Genomic DNA, 17,744 nt, shown 5'->3' with positions numbered 1-17,744 from the left:
TTTATGTTGCTTTTGAATTATTTATTTTGTCTAAGTTTTGATTTATCAGCGCTGAATCACACTAGAATAGTGTGGGTTCCAGAAAACATTTATCATTTCTGACTTGACTATGCGGAAAACAGGAAACATTGCATTGACATTTGAAACTTTCTTGAATCGATCACAGCTGCTGCAATAGTTGCTGTTCTGCTGTTTGTCTAGACATTGTTTTAATCGACCCTGTGGAGGAAAGTGATTTTAGAACATTTATAAGGGTAACGTCTCTGAAGACAGTTAAAGAATCAGAACTGCTTCAGACTAAGAAGTTGTTATAACAGCACATTGGGAACCGATCTGCAACTCTCAAGACGACTCATACCTGTGAACCTCTATTCTTTCAAATGACACTGAAAACCAAACATAGGGTTAATTTGCAGGGTATAATCTCTGACAATAAAAACATCCACATAAGAAGTTTTGTAAAAGTTCATTTATTTATTTAAAAAAAGAAAATACAATGACTGGTGACACAAATGATTATGCTTTTGCAAACCACATGTTTATAGTTAAGAGGAAAGCACAAATATAGATAACAAAAGCAAATATAGAAAGTATAATGAAGCAAACTCTCATTTCTGACACAGAAAAAGCCTGTACCACGCCAGGCTCACTGGCTGGACTCAATGGGTGCTCAGCACCGTGTTCTCATTCAGTACAATTTGTGTTACATGTAGGAAAAAATCACTCTAGGGAAGCAGTTTCCTGGTTGTGAAGAATCACTTGTTTCTGAGGGTATAAATAGATGAAAAGAGCTAATGAAAACCCGGCAAAGGTAGAAAAGACGAATGATGTAATAGTGGATCTTGCAACATTTGAACTTTGACACAGCTGCTCCTGTGTCTGCACACTCATATACAGAGTCAAAGCATTGTGTGCATGCAATGCTTCCACACACACAATTTAAAATGCTCACAACAAATTATGTATGACACCCAATGCAGATAAGAACTGCAACTCTAAGTGATAAATCCATCCTGTGTTATTCAGACCACATTTTTGAAATAAGAAATTCTATTTCTATAACATTTAAACAACGCATAATGTGTCCAGCACAGAAAAGAAACAAATGATAAAGAAGAGATCTTGAATTTCAAATGCTTGAACATTGTCCACATATTTATCAACTCATCTGCCAGTTTGAATTGTTTGGAAAAGTTTGGATAGTTATTGTGCTGCCACTGAATGAATCTAATGGAGACAGGTTCACTTCGGAGAGAATAAGCATATTTGAATAATGGCATTAACCCTTTGTTGATGATAGATTTACTGGCCCAGGTTTTACCAGGAATTACAACAACAGTTGGTTAAGGGGGCGTTTCATGAAATTTGCTATTTTTTTTAATTAACATTAAATAGTAATGAAATTGTAATTAAAGCCAAATTTGCTACTTTCATCCACTCCTTGCTGCTGTTGCTGTCACCTCCCCCTGCCCTTCAACCAGTCTGCTCTGTCGCTGATGCTTCATGGGGAGTGAAAGTGGGTTTACAGTCTAGTTTTTCAGCTTCTTGGAGAGGGCCTTTTTGGGGGGAGGGTTCTTCTGGTCCTGGGTAGTGTCCTGATCTGGGTGGGGCGACTTCGGCTCGTAAAGCTGTTTGAGGTTAAGGGTCTGCTGCTCCTTTGTGGTTTCTCGTTGGGCCTGGCGCAGCAGACGCTTCATGGTCTTCACCTTTTCGCGCAGATGGCCATTGGCTTTCTCCAAGGTGCGCACCTTCTGGGAGAGAGTCCTCACCCTCTCTTCCTCCTCGAACAGAGCTTTCTGCACCGCGGAGCACAGCAACTGTGAAGAGAGGAAGATTTCATGTTCTTTATACAGCAAATACAATCCATTTAAAAATGTACCAGTCAAATTCCTTTTTTGAACATTTATTTTTAAGTCTCACGCAGCTTTTCATCCACCTGTAGTGTTGCTATTATGGAGTTACTAACATATAAAAATGGATAATACGAAACCAAAATATGAACTCTGCCATTTTGCATATTTGGAGGCAGAAGCCGGGTCTCAATCTAGGATGTGTAAACGGAAAAATAGTTCACGAGTCAGTCTCAGCTGTCAGTCATGACGTTTCACTCTGTTCTCAGTCGTCCAGGTCATAGTATCTTCAGAAGTTGTACATATGTAAAAGGACAGCAGGACTTGCTTGTGTTTCTTGAAGATTTCTCATTCAAAAGGTATTTTCAACTCAGAGCTATTTAAAAGCAAACTTAATGGAAAAATGTGTTCTTAACTATACATCAGTGTGATTATAACTAAGTAAAATGACAGAGACCATCTTTGAGGACTATTTAAATGACGTGTACTTTGTCTTTTTAATCTGACCGATGTCCCGTTCACTAGGATGGAGGAGGCAGGATTAATAACCTATACTGCAGCCACCAGCGCTTTGGCTTCACCTTTGAGGAGGAATACACGAGACAGAGTTTAAACATACTTAAACATTAACCCTCCATCTTCATATTAAATATTGACAGTATCTGTTCACTTATTAGCTAAGTACTAACACAACAGAAATCCATCTCCCTAAAGAAGTGTCCATCCACAGTTGCAAACTCATGTTTCCACACAGTTCACAGCCTTCAGTGTTTGGGTCCAAAGTACGAACCTATAGGTGGATGAGGCTTAAGCCTATAATTTAATGGTCTAATAACACAAGAGCTCTGAGCATACCCCCCCACCCCCCCACCCCATTCCTCTTAGAGATGTGTCAGCTAAAATCAACTCATGTGGTTCAAGTGGTCTAACTACAGAATTTCTCCTATTTCCTTATTTAACTTAAGAGTGTAATTAAGGACAACCCCCAAAAATGTGGGAAAAGTCTCCTATTTCCCCACATCCTTTCCAGCACTGAGGATTAGATTTATGGTCATAGTTGGATATTTCTTGTGGTGTTTTGAGAAAAAAAAAAAAGAAAGTCATTCTCAGTTTCCAAACCAAAGCTTGGCACCTCACAAATGACTGATCATTGAGGTTCAGGTTGCTCTTTGCAATGTGCTGCTCTAAAGATGCCAGGATCAACTTCTACTCAAGATTTCCCACTGTGCCGTTTGAGTGGAATTATACTTGGATTTTGTTCCGTCATGGCTCGCACTAAACACTAACTTCAGATTTGATGTATTTGTGTAACATTTATGACGTAAGACCTGATAGATAAGCTGCTTTGATACTAGATGTTGAGAAAATTGCTGTCCTGCTCTTTTGGCAGACCACCATTTGCAAAAGCTCATGGGTCTATTAACATGTTCCACTGTTTGTATAAGAGTGAGTCCAAAAAATTACTTTTAGCCTAAAAAGGAGAGAGTACAGAACGAAAAAAGTATTTCTGAGATTATACCTTCTTGCAGTGGAACAGTTTGTGGAAACAACATATGTAAAGAATTTAACCGTTACCATGTACAGTTAGTGCTGCTTTTTTGTGAACCAGCCAAAGATAATTTAGGGTCGTTCCAGACTGTAGTTCCAGATATAGAGGAGAGATAAATCTTGAGTAAGGAAAATGTGGAGACAACATACTCTGTTTCAAAATTCGCCACTGTGAGATGAAACCCAACATGCCTGCGACAGATGATCCAAAGGCCCAGACCTTTCCTAGGTACCAAAAAAATGAGCTCCAGATGCCTGTGACTGCATGCCTGTCTGCCTGAGTGTGGATTTCCTCCACAGATCCTAACGCTTCCACATGGGCCAGCGGGAAACACTGATGTAAATTCCCAGCCATCAGATAACAACCGCTGAGGGTTTTGAGGAAATGTTAAAAATGTGCTGCCGGCTGCCGGCCCACAGCACTGGTTACTGCATTACTTGCTGTAATGATAGAGACATACAATATAAACCTGCCTCTTTCATAAGCCCGTCTCACATGGACATAGTATAAAGCCTTCATGTTGAGAATACTTGTTTATACCACATGTCTGACATAGAGCTTGACCAGCAAGACAGAAATTATACATATATGGGCATATTGTCATGAGACTGAAGATCCTGAGATTTAGTTATAAAAAATTACAAAAGTACCATTTCTGTAACATTGTGATATTGCATATTATTCCATGAGACCACTGTGCAAGTTCATGTTGCTGAAGCATCAACCAATCAGTGGAGACGCTGAAGCAATGGTCAGGCATCCAGAGCAGCAGAGATGAGATATAACGTTACAATTTTTTTAACGTGATAAATTGATAAATATAGATATTTACAGCACCAGTGAAGAAGAATAAACCTTATCATGTAAAGCACAGCAGTGAGTATTTACCACTAGCTAAAACACATTTATAGGTTTTAAACTGATATTACTGAAATTGAATTAAGTGATGTTCTTCTTTCTTTATTTCTGCATCTTCATGACACTGAGACAGATTAAAATAAAAGCAGCTGAGGAGGAAATATTGACCTTTTTATTCTAGTGTGGTTCAAGCTCTAAAAACACATGGGTCCCACACACCCCACAATGCAATTCTGTAGACCCCCCCTGCCAGGTAAATGCCCATCCTGAGTTTGTTAGAGGCAACAAAGAGGATCCATGTGGTGCACCCTCAGCACCCAGCAGGACTTTAACTTTGATGTGATCCAGAGTGAAAAAAAACAGATATATAGCTTTATCTCATTGCAGGACGGAAGCTTCTGCTCTTGAGGGAGCCTATTTGAAACCTTTCTAAGGAAAAGCAGATGGATGCTTGTGCATCCTGTGCTTTAACATAAAAACTTTATTGCACCATGTTAATGGACACTAAAAGTTTTACGACATTAGCAGCAGTTTGTTTTGCCTCAGTGTGCAGCCGACAAGTTGGGAGATTCTCTGCCGCCCTTCCCTAGCTAATAATTCTCCATTAGTGTCAGGAACAAAAACTGTGAGAAAACCCAGCTTGTTAGTTTTTATTGCTGATAAAAGTTCAGATGAATACAGGCCATTTGATTTACTTTGGTCTGGATGATGTGATGGATGTAGCATGATCTACTCTAATGTGAGTTTGTGTTTTTTTGTCCAAACAATGGTTGCTCGGTTCCACAAAAAAAAACAATGTCTGTTTTTATTTTTCAAAGAGGAAATCTAATCATGAGAATGATGTAAGAAAGCAACGCTGTTATCTAAACGCTGCTCCGTAATTATAATCACAGGCCTGACCCAAAAGTTTGTTGTTAATGGAAATACAAACCATGTTTTCATTCTCGTTACTCATGGCAGGTTTTTCTTGTTGCTTTTATGAATTGTTAGCAAATTATTGGAAACAGAAGAAGATGAATGAGCTAAATCATGGGGATCCTGCCAATGGTTTAGATTCATTAAAGGGGATAAAGAAGTGGTGAGTGACTGGAAACCATTTATATACTGGCACGCCGACTCAGAAACTGTGGAGTTTACAGAGTGAAGTAGAACCAGGTGTTTGCCAAAGGTGTTTTTGTGCAAATGAGCTTTGATCAGGCAGTGACAGGGAGGTGATGACTGGAGCTCATGCTTATTGTTTCAGGTCATCTTTAAATCGTATCTCCATCAATATGTGTGTAACAAGCTTTACACAGGGTGGTGACTTTCAGATGCTCTCACGCTTTTCGTTTCTCTCATCATCAATCTGCACGTGTGTAACCCAGGAGCTATTTTGTGATTAAGTGTCGTAATTTATTTTCATGGCGTCTTCATTTACCCTGGTTCTAATTAAGTTTGCGATTTCTTCATTTCCATGAATTCCTTTAAAACAACTCCCTGAGGAAAGTTATGGTTTTTCCATTCATTCAATATAATCCTCCTCCTCCTTCAATCGCTATCATGTTCTCTGGTTCAACTTGGTTTAATAATGTTAAAGTGTCTTCTGTGATTAATTTAATCTGATGTCTGTGACTAATAATGATTTTTATTATTGATTAATCCCAAGCGTCATATTTTAATCAATCAACTTTTTGATCAATCAATAAATTGTGAAAACTGTCTTTTAAATACATGTAGACATGTTTACATCTTTATCACATTATAACTTCCTATTAAGATTTTCACAGCCTTTTGCGACATCATTTTGTCCGTCAGTCATAATCATACTATGACAGATGAATATCAATGGAATTAGATGTAAACATTATAATCTAAATAATGTCTTATTCAGAATTAGAACTGCAATCAGTAGAGTGCATACTTTCGCCAAGGCCCAGGTGTTCCCTTACATTGAAACAGGCCCACAATACATTTCTCATGTTTCATTTCATTTCTCTATTTGTTACCATACAGCGGTTACATCCCGATGAAATCGCAATGAAATCCAATAGATCCAGAAGTATTTGTGGCTTTATATGAAATTGATACCCTTATTATGTCTGAATTTTTTCATCAAAGTTCACACATAATTCTATATGGAATCAATGAAAATCACCTTATCCTGAATCCTTAAAAAGATCCTGAATCCGCCCCGATCCAAATCTGCACCAAACTTTAACGGGTTGCTTCCTGACCCATACTGCCTCCCTCCATCTGTCCAGTAGTGCATAATGCATCAAATTGACAAACTAACAAACGTTGATTAACACATAACCTGCTTGGCTGGAATAGTCAGAATATTGCTGTACATGTAGTCAATGTTGGTTAAGTAGGAACTAGATTTTTACAAAAAAGAAGAATGTGTGATGAAATAGACGACATGGTTCCACTGATACTTCTCCTCATACTCCACCATAAGCCTGACAGTGTTATAATAGTGCAATCAATTAAAATACTTTAACCAGTCAAAAACCATTATCTCCATATTATGGCATTCAAACATTGGGGCTCTTTTCTTTGAGCATTAGAAAATATTCTATTAAAAGAACAACATGGTTTACCAAAGTGTTGTAAATAGTTAAATTATTCCTTTTAACATAGAGAGTTCTTTGTCTGACAGAAACCTCAGGAAATGTGCATTTGGTTTGCCATGCCTTAAGAACGTATTGAGCTTGCCAGGCTCTTTGTAATTTCCCTTTGAAAACAACAGCATGTGATATTTACTTTTTTGGGGGTGCACCGCAATTCTCAAGCTATTTAGGATGATTGAACTCTTTCCCTTGTGTGCGTTTTTATATATTATAATAACGATAGATGTCTTCTGCACAAACTGAATGTGAAACCGACAACTTCAAAATAATCAGACATTTTATCAATGCTGGTGTTAGTGAGCAGCCACGTACCCTGCTGTCCTCCTGAGCCTCCCACTCTGGGGTGAAGGTGTGGACCTGAGTGCCGGGAGTGCAATTGGAAAACTGGAAGAGGCTTGCAAACATGCGATGGTTGTCTGGAGTGTCAGGGAAGATGGGGTCCTGGAAGTTCACTCCATGAGGGACAATGTTGTAGTTCTCATCCATCCTGCTTGGCAGAAAGGGAGAAGATGGATTTGAGAACATGAACATCTACAAACATTTAATCATTTGGAAAAAACACAGACACAGATGCTTTTGCAGCTCTGGTAAAACCAAAGCTGTAAACATTTTGAACAACAACATTTTTTGCGATAATGACTCCTGACTTTATTACAAGGATAATCTAGTTAAATCAAAACCAAATGAAGAGATTCAAACCTTTTTAATCGTGGAATCTGTTTCACTGAGTCTCTATAGCAACAAACAAAGTTGGAACACACATGTCAACAGTGAAAGATGGAACGTTTGGAACAAAACACCCAAACATTTATTTATATGCAGAATTGCTAACAGACCCTGGTCTATTTTTCAAATTTAAGCATTATAGATGATTCAAGTCAACAAATTACAAGCCAAAGGGATCCACTGTGCATGTTTTATATTTTCTCCTTCAGTGTGTGTGTGTATGTCTGTGTGTGTGTGTGTGTGTGTGTGTGTGTGTGTGTGTGTGTGTGTGTGTGTGTGTGTGTGTGTGTGTGTGTGTGTGTGTGTGTGTGTGTGTGTGTGAGGGAGAAAGCAGCATTTTTTTCCATACATCTGGACTCCATCTCGCATCCCTCCAGGGACATCAAAAGTTTGGTTGTGCCTATCAGAAACGGTGTGTGGTTGTATGTGTGTGTGCTTGTGTTTGTGTGTGCTTGTGTGTGTGCGCTGAAAGAGTGAGAAGAAAGCTGATGTTTTCCCTCAACATAGAGAAGTCAAAGGTCAAATGTAAGCGCAGTAACCAGGTCAGAAGAAGTGTGGATCCGTGTGAACTTGTCTGGATTTATCTGCATTGGAAAAATAAGTGAACCTGACAAAAGGGACAAAAAAAACTATTTTTAAATATCTGGGGGATCTGTTTTCTTTTGAGGCAAATTCAAAAATCTCGAGGAGTGAGATAAAGTCTGGGGTTTCCATGGCGAACAGCAGCGTGCACTCAATCTGTCTAATTTTAGGGTCCAGGGGGAGATCCTCCTCGTTGTGTTTCTCTCTAAGCTGCGGCTCTGATTTGCCCTGTCCCGAGAGCTTATACTCATGATTGATTGGAAAAACTGTTTAAGTAGGAGACAGTGTTGTTGAGGCTTTTGTAACAGGAAATGAACATCCACTGGAGACTGCAATGGGAACCTTACAGTTTTGGCCTCTTAATACAGTGGCTGATGTTGCAGACAGCTCCTCACTCGCTCGGTATGAATGTTTGGGTGCAATGTTGCTAAGTAACACATCAGATAAAATCAAACAGCACTTTTATCATGAGAAGTAGAGGAAATAAAGATGCATGGAAAATTGTTGTGATACATCTGTGTAAGGTACAATCCCAGGGGCTCAGTAATAATATGAAGGAAGTGTTCAACAGAACGCCACTGCATCTGTTTACTGGAGTAATCATTGCCTCTTAATCACCATCAGACCTGCACTTAAACAGAGCTCTGTAGTGACTAAAGCTCCAGGATATTTGTGATAGAAATCGCTCGGCTGATTACAAGAATAACGTCAGGATGTTGTTACCATCACAACTGGGAAGACAAACTGGTGCCTGGAGTTGTGATTAACTGAAACCTGCATTGAAAATCTTCTAAATAAAAGCCTTCTTTTGACATCACCCCATACTCAACAATACATAATCACATTTGCAGTTGGCTACCAACACCAAGATGAACCACCACCATCTACTGGAACTGCCTTCTCTCCCCCACTCAGCCTGCACTGCACGGTTTCATACTTAATTGTCATAGCTTCTTCTTCTTCTTCTTCTTCTTCGTTTGTTCTAATGGCAGTTTACTGTGAATCTGTTATAAAGGCGAAACTCCAACACTCTCTTGTTTCTCTTCAGATCGCATAAATCTGTCACCTTTGCAACCAGTGCTGTGCATCAACAAGTTCAATGAACACTGAACTGAACAAATCACTTTACAAATGATGAACTCTCGCTGGAATGAACACCGCTCGCTTTCACGTAATTGTTTTTAATCATCAACATATGGGCCATCAGGTGAAATACAAGAAGCAGGCGAAAATGTGTGTGTGTGTTTGTGTGCGTGTGCGTGCTCGACACACACACACACACAGGCCCAAAGGCTCCGCTCCCACTCACTCACTCGGAACAACACACACAGTGAGATGAGAGGAGCGCTACGTGAAGCAGGTCAGTGACTTTGTTAAAGAACAGTGGAAACAAACACAGAGTGTCTCTCTGGTGTGGACCAGAAAGAAACTCTCTGAAAAGCTGCTCAATGATCAGAAGGTTGGTTTGTGCCGAGCTGGAGTTCCTGTGACCTCCTCCCCTCTGACCTGCTCTCACTTTAACTAATAAACACTCATCACAAGTTATTAGGATCCTGATCAGTACATTAAGATAGATTAAGATATATTTATTTGTCCCAAACACAAGCACACTCATGCAAGGAGGGAAATTTAACCTCTGCTTTTAACCCATCTGGTGCAGGACACACAGAGCAGTGGGCAGCCATGTACGGCGCCCGGGGAGCAGATGTTGGGGGAGTAAGGTGCCTTGCTCAGGGGCACTAGACAGGGTAGGGAGAATCCTCTTGGATTTTTGGACAGATCAATCCAGGTTCGTCTCTTTGTTGTTTCTCCGTGGAATCGAACCAGAGACGAACCAGAGACCTTTTCTGCCCATAGTCCAAGTTTCTGCCACTAGTCCTCCGCCTCTCATTAAGTTTACTTAGTTCTTGTTTGATTCGCTCCAGAGTTTATGAGGCTGCATTGAAAAATGAAAAATGACCAGTCAACATGTTACGGCTCAGTACAACATGAGATGTGACACTAACAGTCAGGACTCAGTGTTAAAGTGACCGAAGTGACAAGCATAAATGATCCTACACCATCAATTAATAACTAAATACATGATCGTAAGTTTGTCACCTAAATCATCCCAATAACGGAACAAATGAACGAGAGAAGCCAGAGTGACAAGCTAACTGTGGCGTCACCTGTCAATCAATTGATAATTATGCATAATTGAAAGCCTCTTTATTATCTAAACGAGTGATGTCACCCCCGCGTACATTTCTCATGAAGGAAGAACTAAGTGATTGAGACTAAAAGCATTTTTGAACCAGGCTGTAAACAGATTTAATTCTGCTCTTAATTTGGCCTTTTCAACATGGGAGTCAATGGGAATTGACTGGTTCTTGGAGCCGGCCTCTAGTGGCCACTCAGTAAACTACAGCTGTTTGCACTTGCGCATAGGCTTCATCGCTCAGGCCGGGTGGTTGCCCCTCGTCCTGCCTAAACAGTAACTGCATCATTTCGATTGTAGGTTCCTCATCTAAAGGCTCTTATATACTACTACGTGTACGTTTCTCGGAGAGGTCTCAGCGGGAGACAAAGAGTCTTTTTGATTTTTACTTCTCCGTCAGTCTACGTCCGGAAAAAATTCACCGCCAAACCCATAGGTGGCGCAACGGAAGACGAGCTCAGAGAAGCCTACCCCATTTGGGAAGAAGAAGTCCATGTGTCTCTGTTTACATGTTAGCTTGCGTCCCACACACTGAACCATGGCAACTAACAGAACTAAATAAAGTGACACCCAGCGGGTCAAAATGCTGATGTAATCGTTTCTTAGCGCGGCGGTTCCCCGGTCTTGTTTCCGAACTGTGTTGCTGATTCCACAGCTTGAATCTGCTTGAGGCTACATGTAGCTGGAAGCTACACGGACCTAGCTCCCCCCAGCTTCCACACACAGTCAGCAGGGACTCCCGACACTAACTACTACTATCCAGTGTTTGCTTCTAACCTGACGGTATTGTAGAAACAGTGTCATGATAGAAGTGGAATTAAAGTCGTGACGGCGGGTTCTTGCACTGTTACCACCGCAGTTTGCATGGTGGCTAGCCTAGCCCGCTAGCCTAGCCTGCTAGCGCCGTTTTGAAAGCTCGTTATAACCGTATGTGACCGTGCACACATGCCCTCAGTGCTCTAACGAGCCACCGGAAATGACGTCATACGGAAATTATGTCGTTCGCGGACCAATCACAGCCAAGAGCGGTCCGTCGGGTCTTCAACATGAAGACGGATAGTTAGAAAAATCAGACGTGTACGAAAAGCTGTCCGAAGCCCTCGGAGAGGACGTTTCACGGTCTTATCTGTCCGTAATAGAAAAAACGGAGAGGCATAAATTGGCCTTAATAACTTTTAATTCTACTAGTTTGTTGTTTGCTGATAGATCTTTATCATTACATCACAATGCATTTATTTAGCTGAAGATTTAATCCAAACCAATTTACAGAAAGTTGATTATCAGTACATGATACACACAACCCTCCCTAAAATGTGAAAGGACGGAATTGTATCTACACTAAAAGTCCTTTTCACAATCATTTTTTATTTTGTGGTTAAAGTTAAAAAAGTGTTAAGGCTCCTTCCAGAAATGTCAGCTCTGATTTAACATTAAAGTGGATGGAGAGCTCCTTGGTACTCCTCATAGAACCAAAAGTCTAGGTCTGATAGATTTCACAGTGACTTAACGATTTGACTCAGTGATTTGTGGGTTTGAGAGCAGTTTAAGAGTTTAATGGTCAAAGTTTTAGAAGCACGTCAGACCTGCTCTCACTCTGGCGATGATGTCATCCACTCTTGCTCTAAAGGGCAAGAGAACTTGACTCTCATTCAAAAACATTCTCTTGTTTCTCTTCAGATCGTATCAATCTTTAACCTTTACAACAGCCCAAGACATCAAAGGAACCTAGGACCATTAAAGCAAACTGACTGCAAGGAAATATTTGCTGAATGAATCCTATGAAGTGTTACTGTATGTGAAGCCTGGGTGGAGTTAAATAGTAAGTCACAAACAAGTGTTATTCTTTCAGCTTAACGTATTCAGAGTAATCACCTGAACAACTAAACTCAACAGTGCAATAAATGGAGGAAAAGACCATAATGGCACACAAGATGAGTGACCAACAGCGGATACATATTCCGCTGTACCTTGAAGAACTGAGGACAAAGGAGAATGATGAGAAGAACAAAAAAGAACTTCAGAAGATTAAACAAATGTTCATCATGTACGATGACACCATGCGCACAGTAATGTTGTGCAAGAAAAAACAAGTCGAGGGGGGTGACTGCTTTGTGGAACCGGAGGCGGTAGAAAAGGTGGCAGACGACACTGTAATTCAAGAGCCAAGTGAGCGGGAATCAGAACTCAGACAGGAGAAAGAGAATCTGCAAAATAAAAATCTGGAGCTCTTGGAACTGGTGCTGGTACAGGAGAAGAGTTTCAGTGCTGCCCTCAATATCCAGCTCTGCGAAACACAGAAGACTCTTCTGAGTTTACAGATTGATTGGAGAAAACTTCAGGAGAGATGCAACGAGGTGGAAGTAAAGCTGAAGTCTCAAACCAAGTCAAATGTTGCCCTACGCTCAAAGATCCAACACCTTAGAGAACAATCAGAGGGGCAGGTCAGACAGAGCAGCCAGAAGGAGGTAGAGGAGGAGGAGCATGTGAGCTCTGTACCAGCTCCTGAGCTTCCACAGGTGAGCTGTGAATGCAGCAATGAGCTGTCTGAGGCACCAGTAAAGAAGAAGAAGAAGAAGTTTGTTTGGTGGAAGAGGTTCACCGATTTGATTAATGCAAGAGGAAGTTGGCCACTTTGGATTTAGAGGCTATTTTGGCCATTTTACACATTTAATTTTGACCAACCTAGAGCTTTCATCGAACTGAGCTGAATGAATGAGTTTACATATATACAAATTAACGTGAAGGTGAGGGAGAGTGAACGTCGCTCACCTTCACATTCATTTTCATTACCAGACAGACCACAATAACACAAGACATAGGCCTGGCCTGCAGAATGCTGCTAGCAGCCCTAGCTTTGAAGTGCTATATATTTCAATACCACCAATAGAGTTTAAAGGATGTATTGTTATGTGCAACAATAAAAGATAAACAAATCGTAAGTGAAATTTTGGTAAAATTCTTACTTCTCTAAGTTCCTCTCCCAGGTGCAGTCTATATATATTATACAAAAGAAACTAGTAGCATAGAAAACATTGTGGCATAGTTTCCTTTGTTGTTGTTGTTGTTCCATTAAGGGCTGTGCTGGTGTATATTTCCATCTTTTATTTCTTTTATCACCTTGTGCCCTGACTGGGACCTCCCGATGCCTATGATTTACAATTGTTTCGGATTAATCAGGTATAGTTAATAACGACATTTAAACTTAAAACAACTACATTGATTTGACAATATGTTTCGTGTAGTCATCTATCATGAATGAGTCTAAAGTTTAAGTAAAAACTACATATACAACTTTATTCGTAACAATAAAATATATTGGTCATATGTCACTCAGATACAACACATGTTTTTACACTTGGTGTTGAAGAAAGTTTGATTTGTTTTATTGAATCAGATTTTTGTTGATGTAAGTGCTTTGGAGTGATTTGTTGACACATAGTTTTGGGGTCTAAGGACCCAAAAGGGGGGAATATATTGCTTTTGCTCTTTGCACAGATTTATGTCATATAACACGTCACTTTGCCCTTACTTGTGTTGATCAAACTTGGCTGTAGTCAGAACACAAACACATCGAAGGATGCACACACAACTGGTAGCAATGTTGTTTATCAAAGGTTATAAAAGCTGGAGCAGCTGTTGGAATAAACAGACCCTTCCACTGCAATTTGGCCTCTATGTATTCTTCATGAAAATCTTCTTTAACACTCTTCCTCTTTCTCTACTTGGTCCATTATGCAAGTGTGATTTTTTTTATCGTATGTGATATGTAACATACACCATACTTTTGATGTTGGCCCTGCTGAAGACCCTCATGTGGGACAGCCAGAGATTAAACTAGAGGAATGCTTTATAGTCCGTCCCCCCCCCCCCCCCCCCCGCCCCTTTCCTCTCTCCTTCAATATCTATGTCTTCATCTGTTTAAGAGAAAAAGCAGAATGTGAGGGAAATATCAGAAAGGCCTGTCAGCACACGTTGTCTTCATCAAATGGAATACTGGCTTATTTCATCAGTGCCGGGCCGACACTAAGGTGATCCACCGCTGGCTGTGCTGATAACTCTGAGCAGCAATACTTTGTAGTTTACCTTTAAGCTGTTAGGAAATGTCTGGCGCTGTAATTACACTGGCAGGAATGCAACAGACGTAGTGTTTTCATTTGCATTCTAAGTGGAAACATTGGCAGGTTATTTAAACACATTATTAAACTGAAATCAATACATCGTCAGATACTGATTAAAAGAGAAAGAGAGCGGGTTGTGCCACATCCATCTGACCGCAGGGTGTTTCTGTTCTGATCTCAGCAAAGGTATTGAGAGTGGCTGGTTTTTATTAGAGAGAAAAAGAGGAGGTAAGGTTCAGTCTGTGGATTTTATATTATACTGTATCCTGTGGCATACGAAGATGCCACCGGGGGGGTCGCACCACAACGGTCAGGCTTTAACATTTTATTTCAGAAAGTCAAACATAAAGTCACCAAACTCTAAACGTAAACTTGCAAGCAGTAACTGCTGGCAATCAGCTTTCAAGCAGGCACCTCGGTCTTGCATCTCGGCAGTCTCTCCATGTGTGCCCCCTCTATGAGCTTTGCTCATCAGTCCTTGTCTCTCTGTGTCTCTGTGCTTCTCCCATGTCCCTTGTGTGTCTCTCTCTGGTAGCTCAGCTGTGCCAATCCCCTCTACATGGTTCACCTAGAGGGGCTCACTGAGCCACTAACGTCTTTCTTTTAGTTTAAACATTTAATTCATGTTTGTCCTGTGTGAGATGGCTCCCAGGCTCTGGGACATCAAATAGTGGAGCAATTGAAGATGTAATTCAAGTGTATGACTGAGAGACATCTGGAGGTCCCTGTCTCCACAGTCTTTTACCACATGGTCCACTCAAAAACTATTACTATTACTACTATATAAACTATAAATGAAATGTGCATTTGTGTTACGGCTCTTTCACGTACAAATGTTTGTTTCCTTTTAATTTTGCTTCCCATTGAATGTCTAGTTTTGACGGATATGCTGTAATGAACTGGCTGCAGTAGACTGATTGAATATGTCATCATCATCAAATTAGGATTTTACTCTAGTCCAAAACTCAATTATGTCAACCTTTTTTTATCACAGACCTAACATTACTTACCTTACTGTTTAGAGTCTGTCAAACAATTCAATACCTATTATATATCAAATATTATTATCACTCACTGACCTTTTGCCAATTAAAGCATTCTACAAATAAAGGAGTCAGAAAATTGATGGCACAACATAGAAAATTACTTCAATAAGTACAACTAATTTGTAACTTAAAGTTAACACGTTAAATTAATTTAATTGCTTACATAATTTAAAAAAAAATAGTTTGTTACCATTTTTAAGTGGGTAACAATTTTTTTTCCAATGTCATAAATATGAGCTGAATCTTTTCACTCATTTTGGATTCTTATGTTTTGTTGGAACAAGGAACACCAGGGACGTGATGTGTCTCACCTGAGGAAGAAGTAGTAGTTGTTGTCTTTGGTGACACTGTAGGAGAAGCAGGGGAAGTATCCCAGGCCGGTGACATTGAACCTGGAGCCGGCAGGCACCTCCAGCATACTGCCCCACGACTGGTCGCACAGCAGCTCGATCTCTGCGGAGAAGAGCAGGTCTGTGTCGTGCTGCCACGGCAGGTAGTTGTACATACTGTACGACTCCTTGTGCAGAGCCAGCACCTTGGCAAAGACGATGATCTCCGCCAGCTCGGCCCGGCACGCTTCGGTCTGCGGTCTCCAGTCGTGGGGCAGCTGACACCCCCAGCTCCCCCCGGGACCCGCCGCCACCAGGACCAGCGCCACAATAATCCACATGATCCGGCACAGAGTGGGACGTCTGCTGGGTCACTGAGGCGCACGGAGGCGCACGATGGTTGCTGATGGATGAAGTCAGGAAAAGAGAAAAAAAGAAAGAAAACTTCTTGGTTTTTTATACCGTGCACATCCTTCCAGCAGATCTACTACTATTCACAGTTGAAGCCCAGGACAGATGGTGACTTATCTGGGGTCCCTGCTCTCTGCGTAAAAACCATCGGTGGATCAGCCCAATCACAGCAGCATCCCCTGCAACAGCTTCACCTCTCACCTTTGTAAATGAGACCAGGAGGAGCAAATGCATTCAAACATGTGTGAAATAAAAACATTAAAAACTCTCTATAAAACTCAACAAATCCTCCAGCTCCAGTGTTCAGAGATTATGTCGCATTTGGTTCATGCAGCAAAACCCCTCTGTGATTTCTTTACAGCAAAGTGATCAAACACCGAGGTTAGAATTCAAACTAGATCAGGAGCGCTCTCTAGTGACGATTCTCAGGTATAGACTGACATCCCAAGCAGCTAATAGAAACCAGCCATTGTTGAAAGACAGTGAGAAACTCAGAGGCAAAAGCAGCTAAACATCACCCAGGGACGAAGTGAATGGACCAGTGGCACAATGGACGAGGCGTCTGGCCATGGATCAGATGATCCCAGGGTTGAGTCTCTACTGGCTCAACATGATTACAGCACATTCAGAAACCTGTACGACCCTGTATTTTAAAAGCAAAAGATATCATGAAGGCCCAATCTGAGCTTTTTGTGCATGGGTTTAGTAATATATTTCAGACCGTCCTTTTAAGTCAAAACTGAACAAGAAATGCACCTTTATCAGGTGAGTGACAATCCCTTAGTTCCATGAAAAAGTGGACTTAATATGTAACATTGTACTTTAGATACAACTACTGCCTCTGGGGGGCAGCATCATCAAGTAAATCTTCAATTATTGATATATTATTATCATCATGATGTGTGTTTTTAAAAGGCACTGATAATAATTATAACAAAACTCTTCTCAATTAAATCATACACTGATAATACTTGAGCCTTGAGCCTGAGAGTGAAATGCTCCTTCCTAAAACCCACATGAAAGTGTGATTCAGAGCTGGATGGCTGCATCTATGTTACCTTACTGTCACTTCACTGAGTAACATTGACTTAATAAGAGAATCATCGGACATATTTTTCAATTACAGCTGCGAAACACGTGCTGAAAAGACTGTGGATAACTTTGAAGATACAAGTGAAGTCACATGCTGATCACGGGCTCGGGTGGTCGCCTTTCCTTCTACAGCTCCTGGACTGATGATCAATTTAATGAATAAAGGTTGTAAATACACATATTTGAGAGGTTACTCTTATAGGTTACCCGCTAATTTGATATATTTCCATAATATCTAGTTATGTGTTATTTTCAATGTTTTAATCTGATGTTATGCGTTAATAATTTGAGTTATGTGAAGAGGGCCAAAGTGCGCTGCCTCTTTAATGATGCCTTCAAGTGCCCATCCTACGCGTTTAACTTTAACTTCACTTTTA

At 40.6% G+C, this 17,744-nt stretch overlaps 1 protein-coding gene across 1 annotated transcript; it reads right to left on the bottom strand.

Moving 5' to 3' along the window:
• Window positions 1–1,529: 1,529 nt before the first annotated feature.
• On the bottom strand, window positions 1,530–17,359 carry ccdc3b (coiled-coil domain containing 3b). Its single transcript, XM_061069251.1, has 4 exons — window positions 17,334–17,359; window positions 15,847–16,227; window positions 7,179–7,353; window positions 1,530–1,817 (listed from the first exon to the last, which is right to left on the bottom strand). Exons 1-4 carry the CDS (start codon window positions 17,357–17,359, stop codon window positions 1,530–1,532), a joined length of 870 nt encoding a protein of 289 aa, XP_060925234.1.
• Window positions 17,360–17,744: the final 385 nt, after the last annotated feature.

Source organism: Limanda limanda, chromosome 4 (assembly GCF_963576545.1).
Source record: "Limanda limanda chromosome 4, fLimLim1.1, whole genome shotgun sequence".
Taxonomy (NCBI): domain Eukaryota; kingdom Metazoa; phylum Chordata; class Actinopteri; order Pleuronectiformes; family Pleuronectidae; genus Limanda; species Limanda limanda.
Note: the sequence above shows the minus strand (reverse complement) of the source record. Positions and strands in the feature narration are given on the sequence as shown.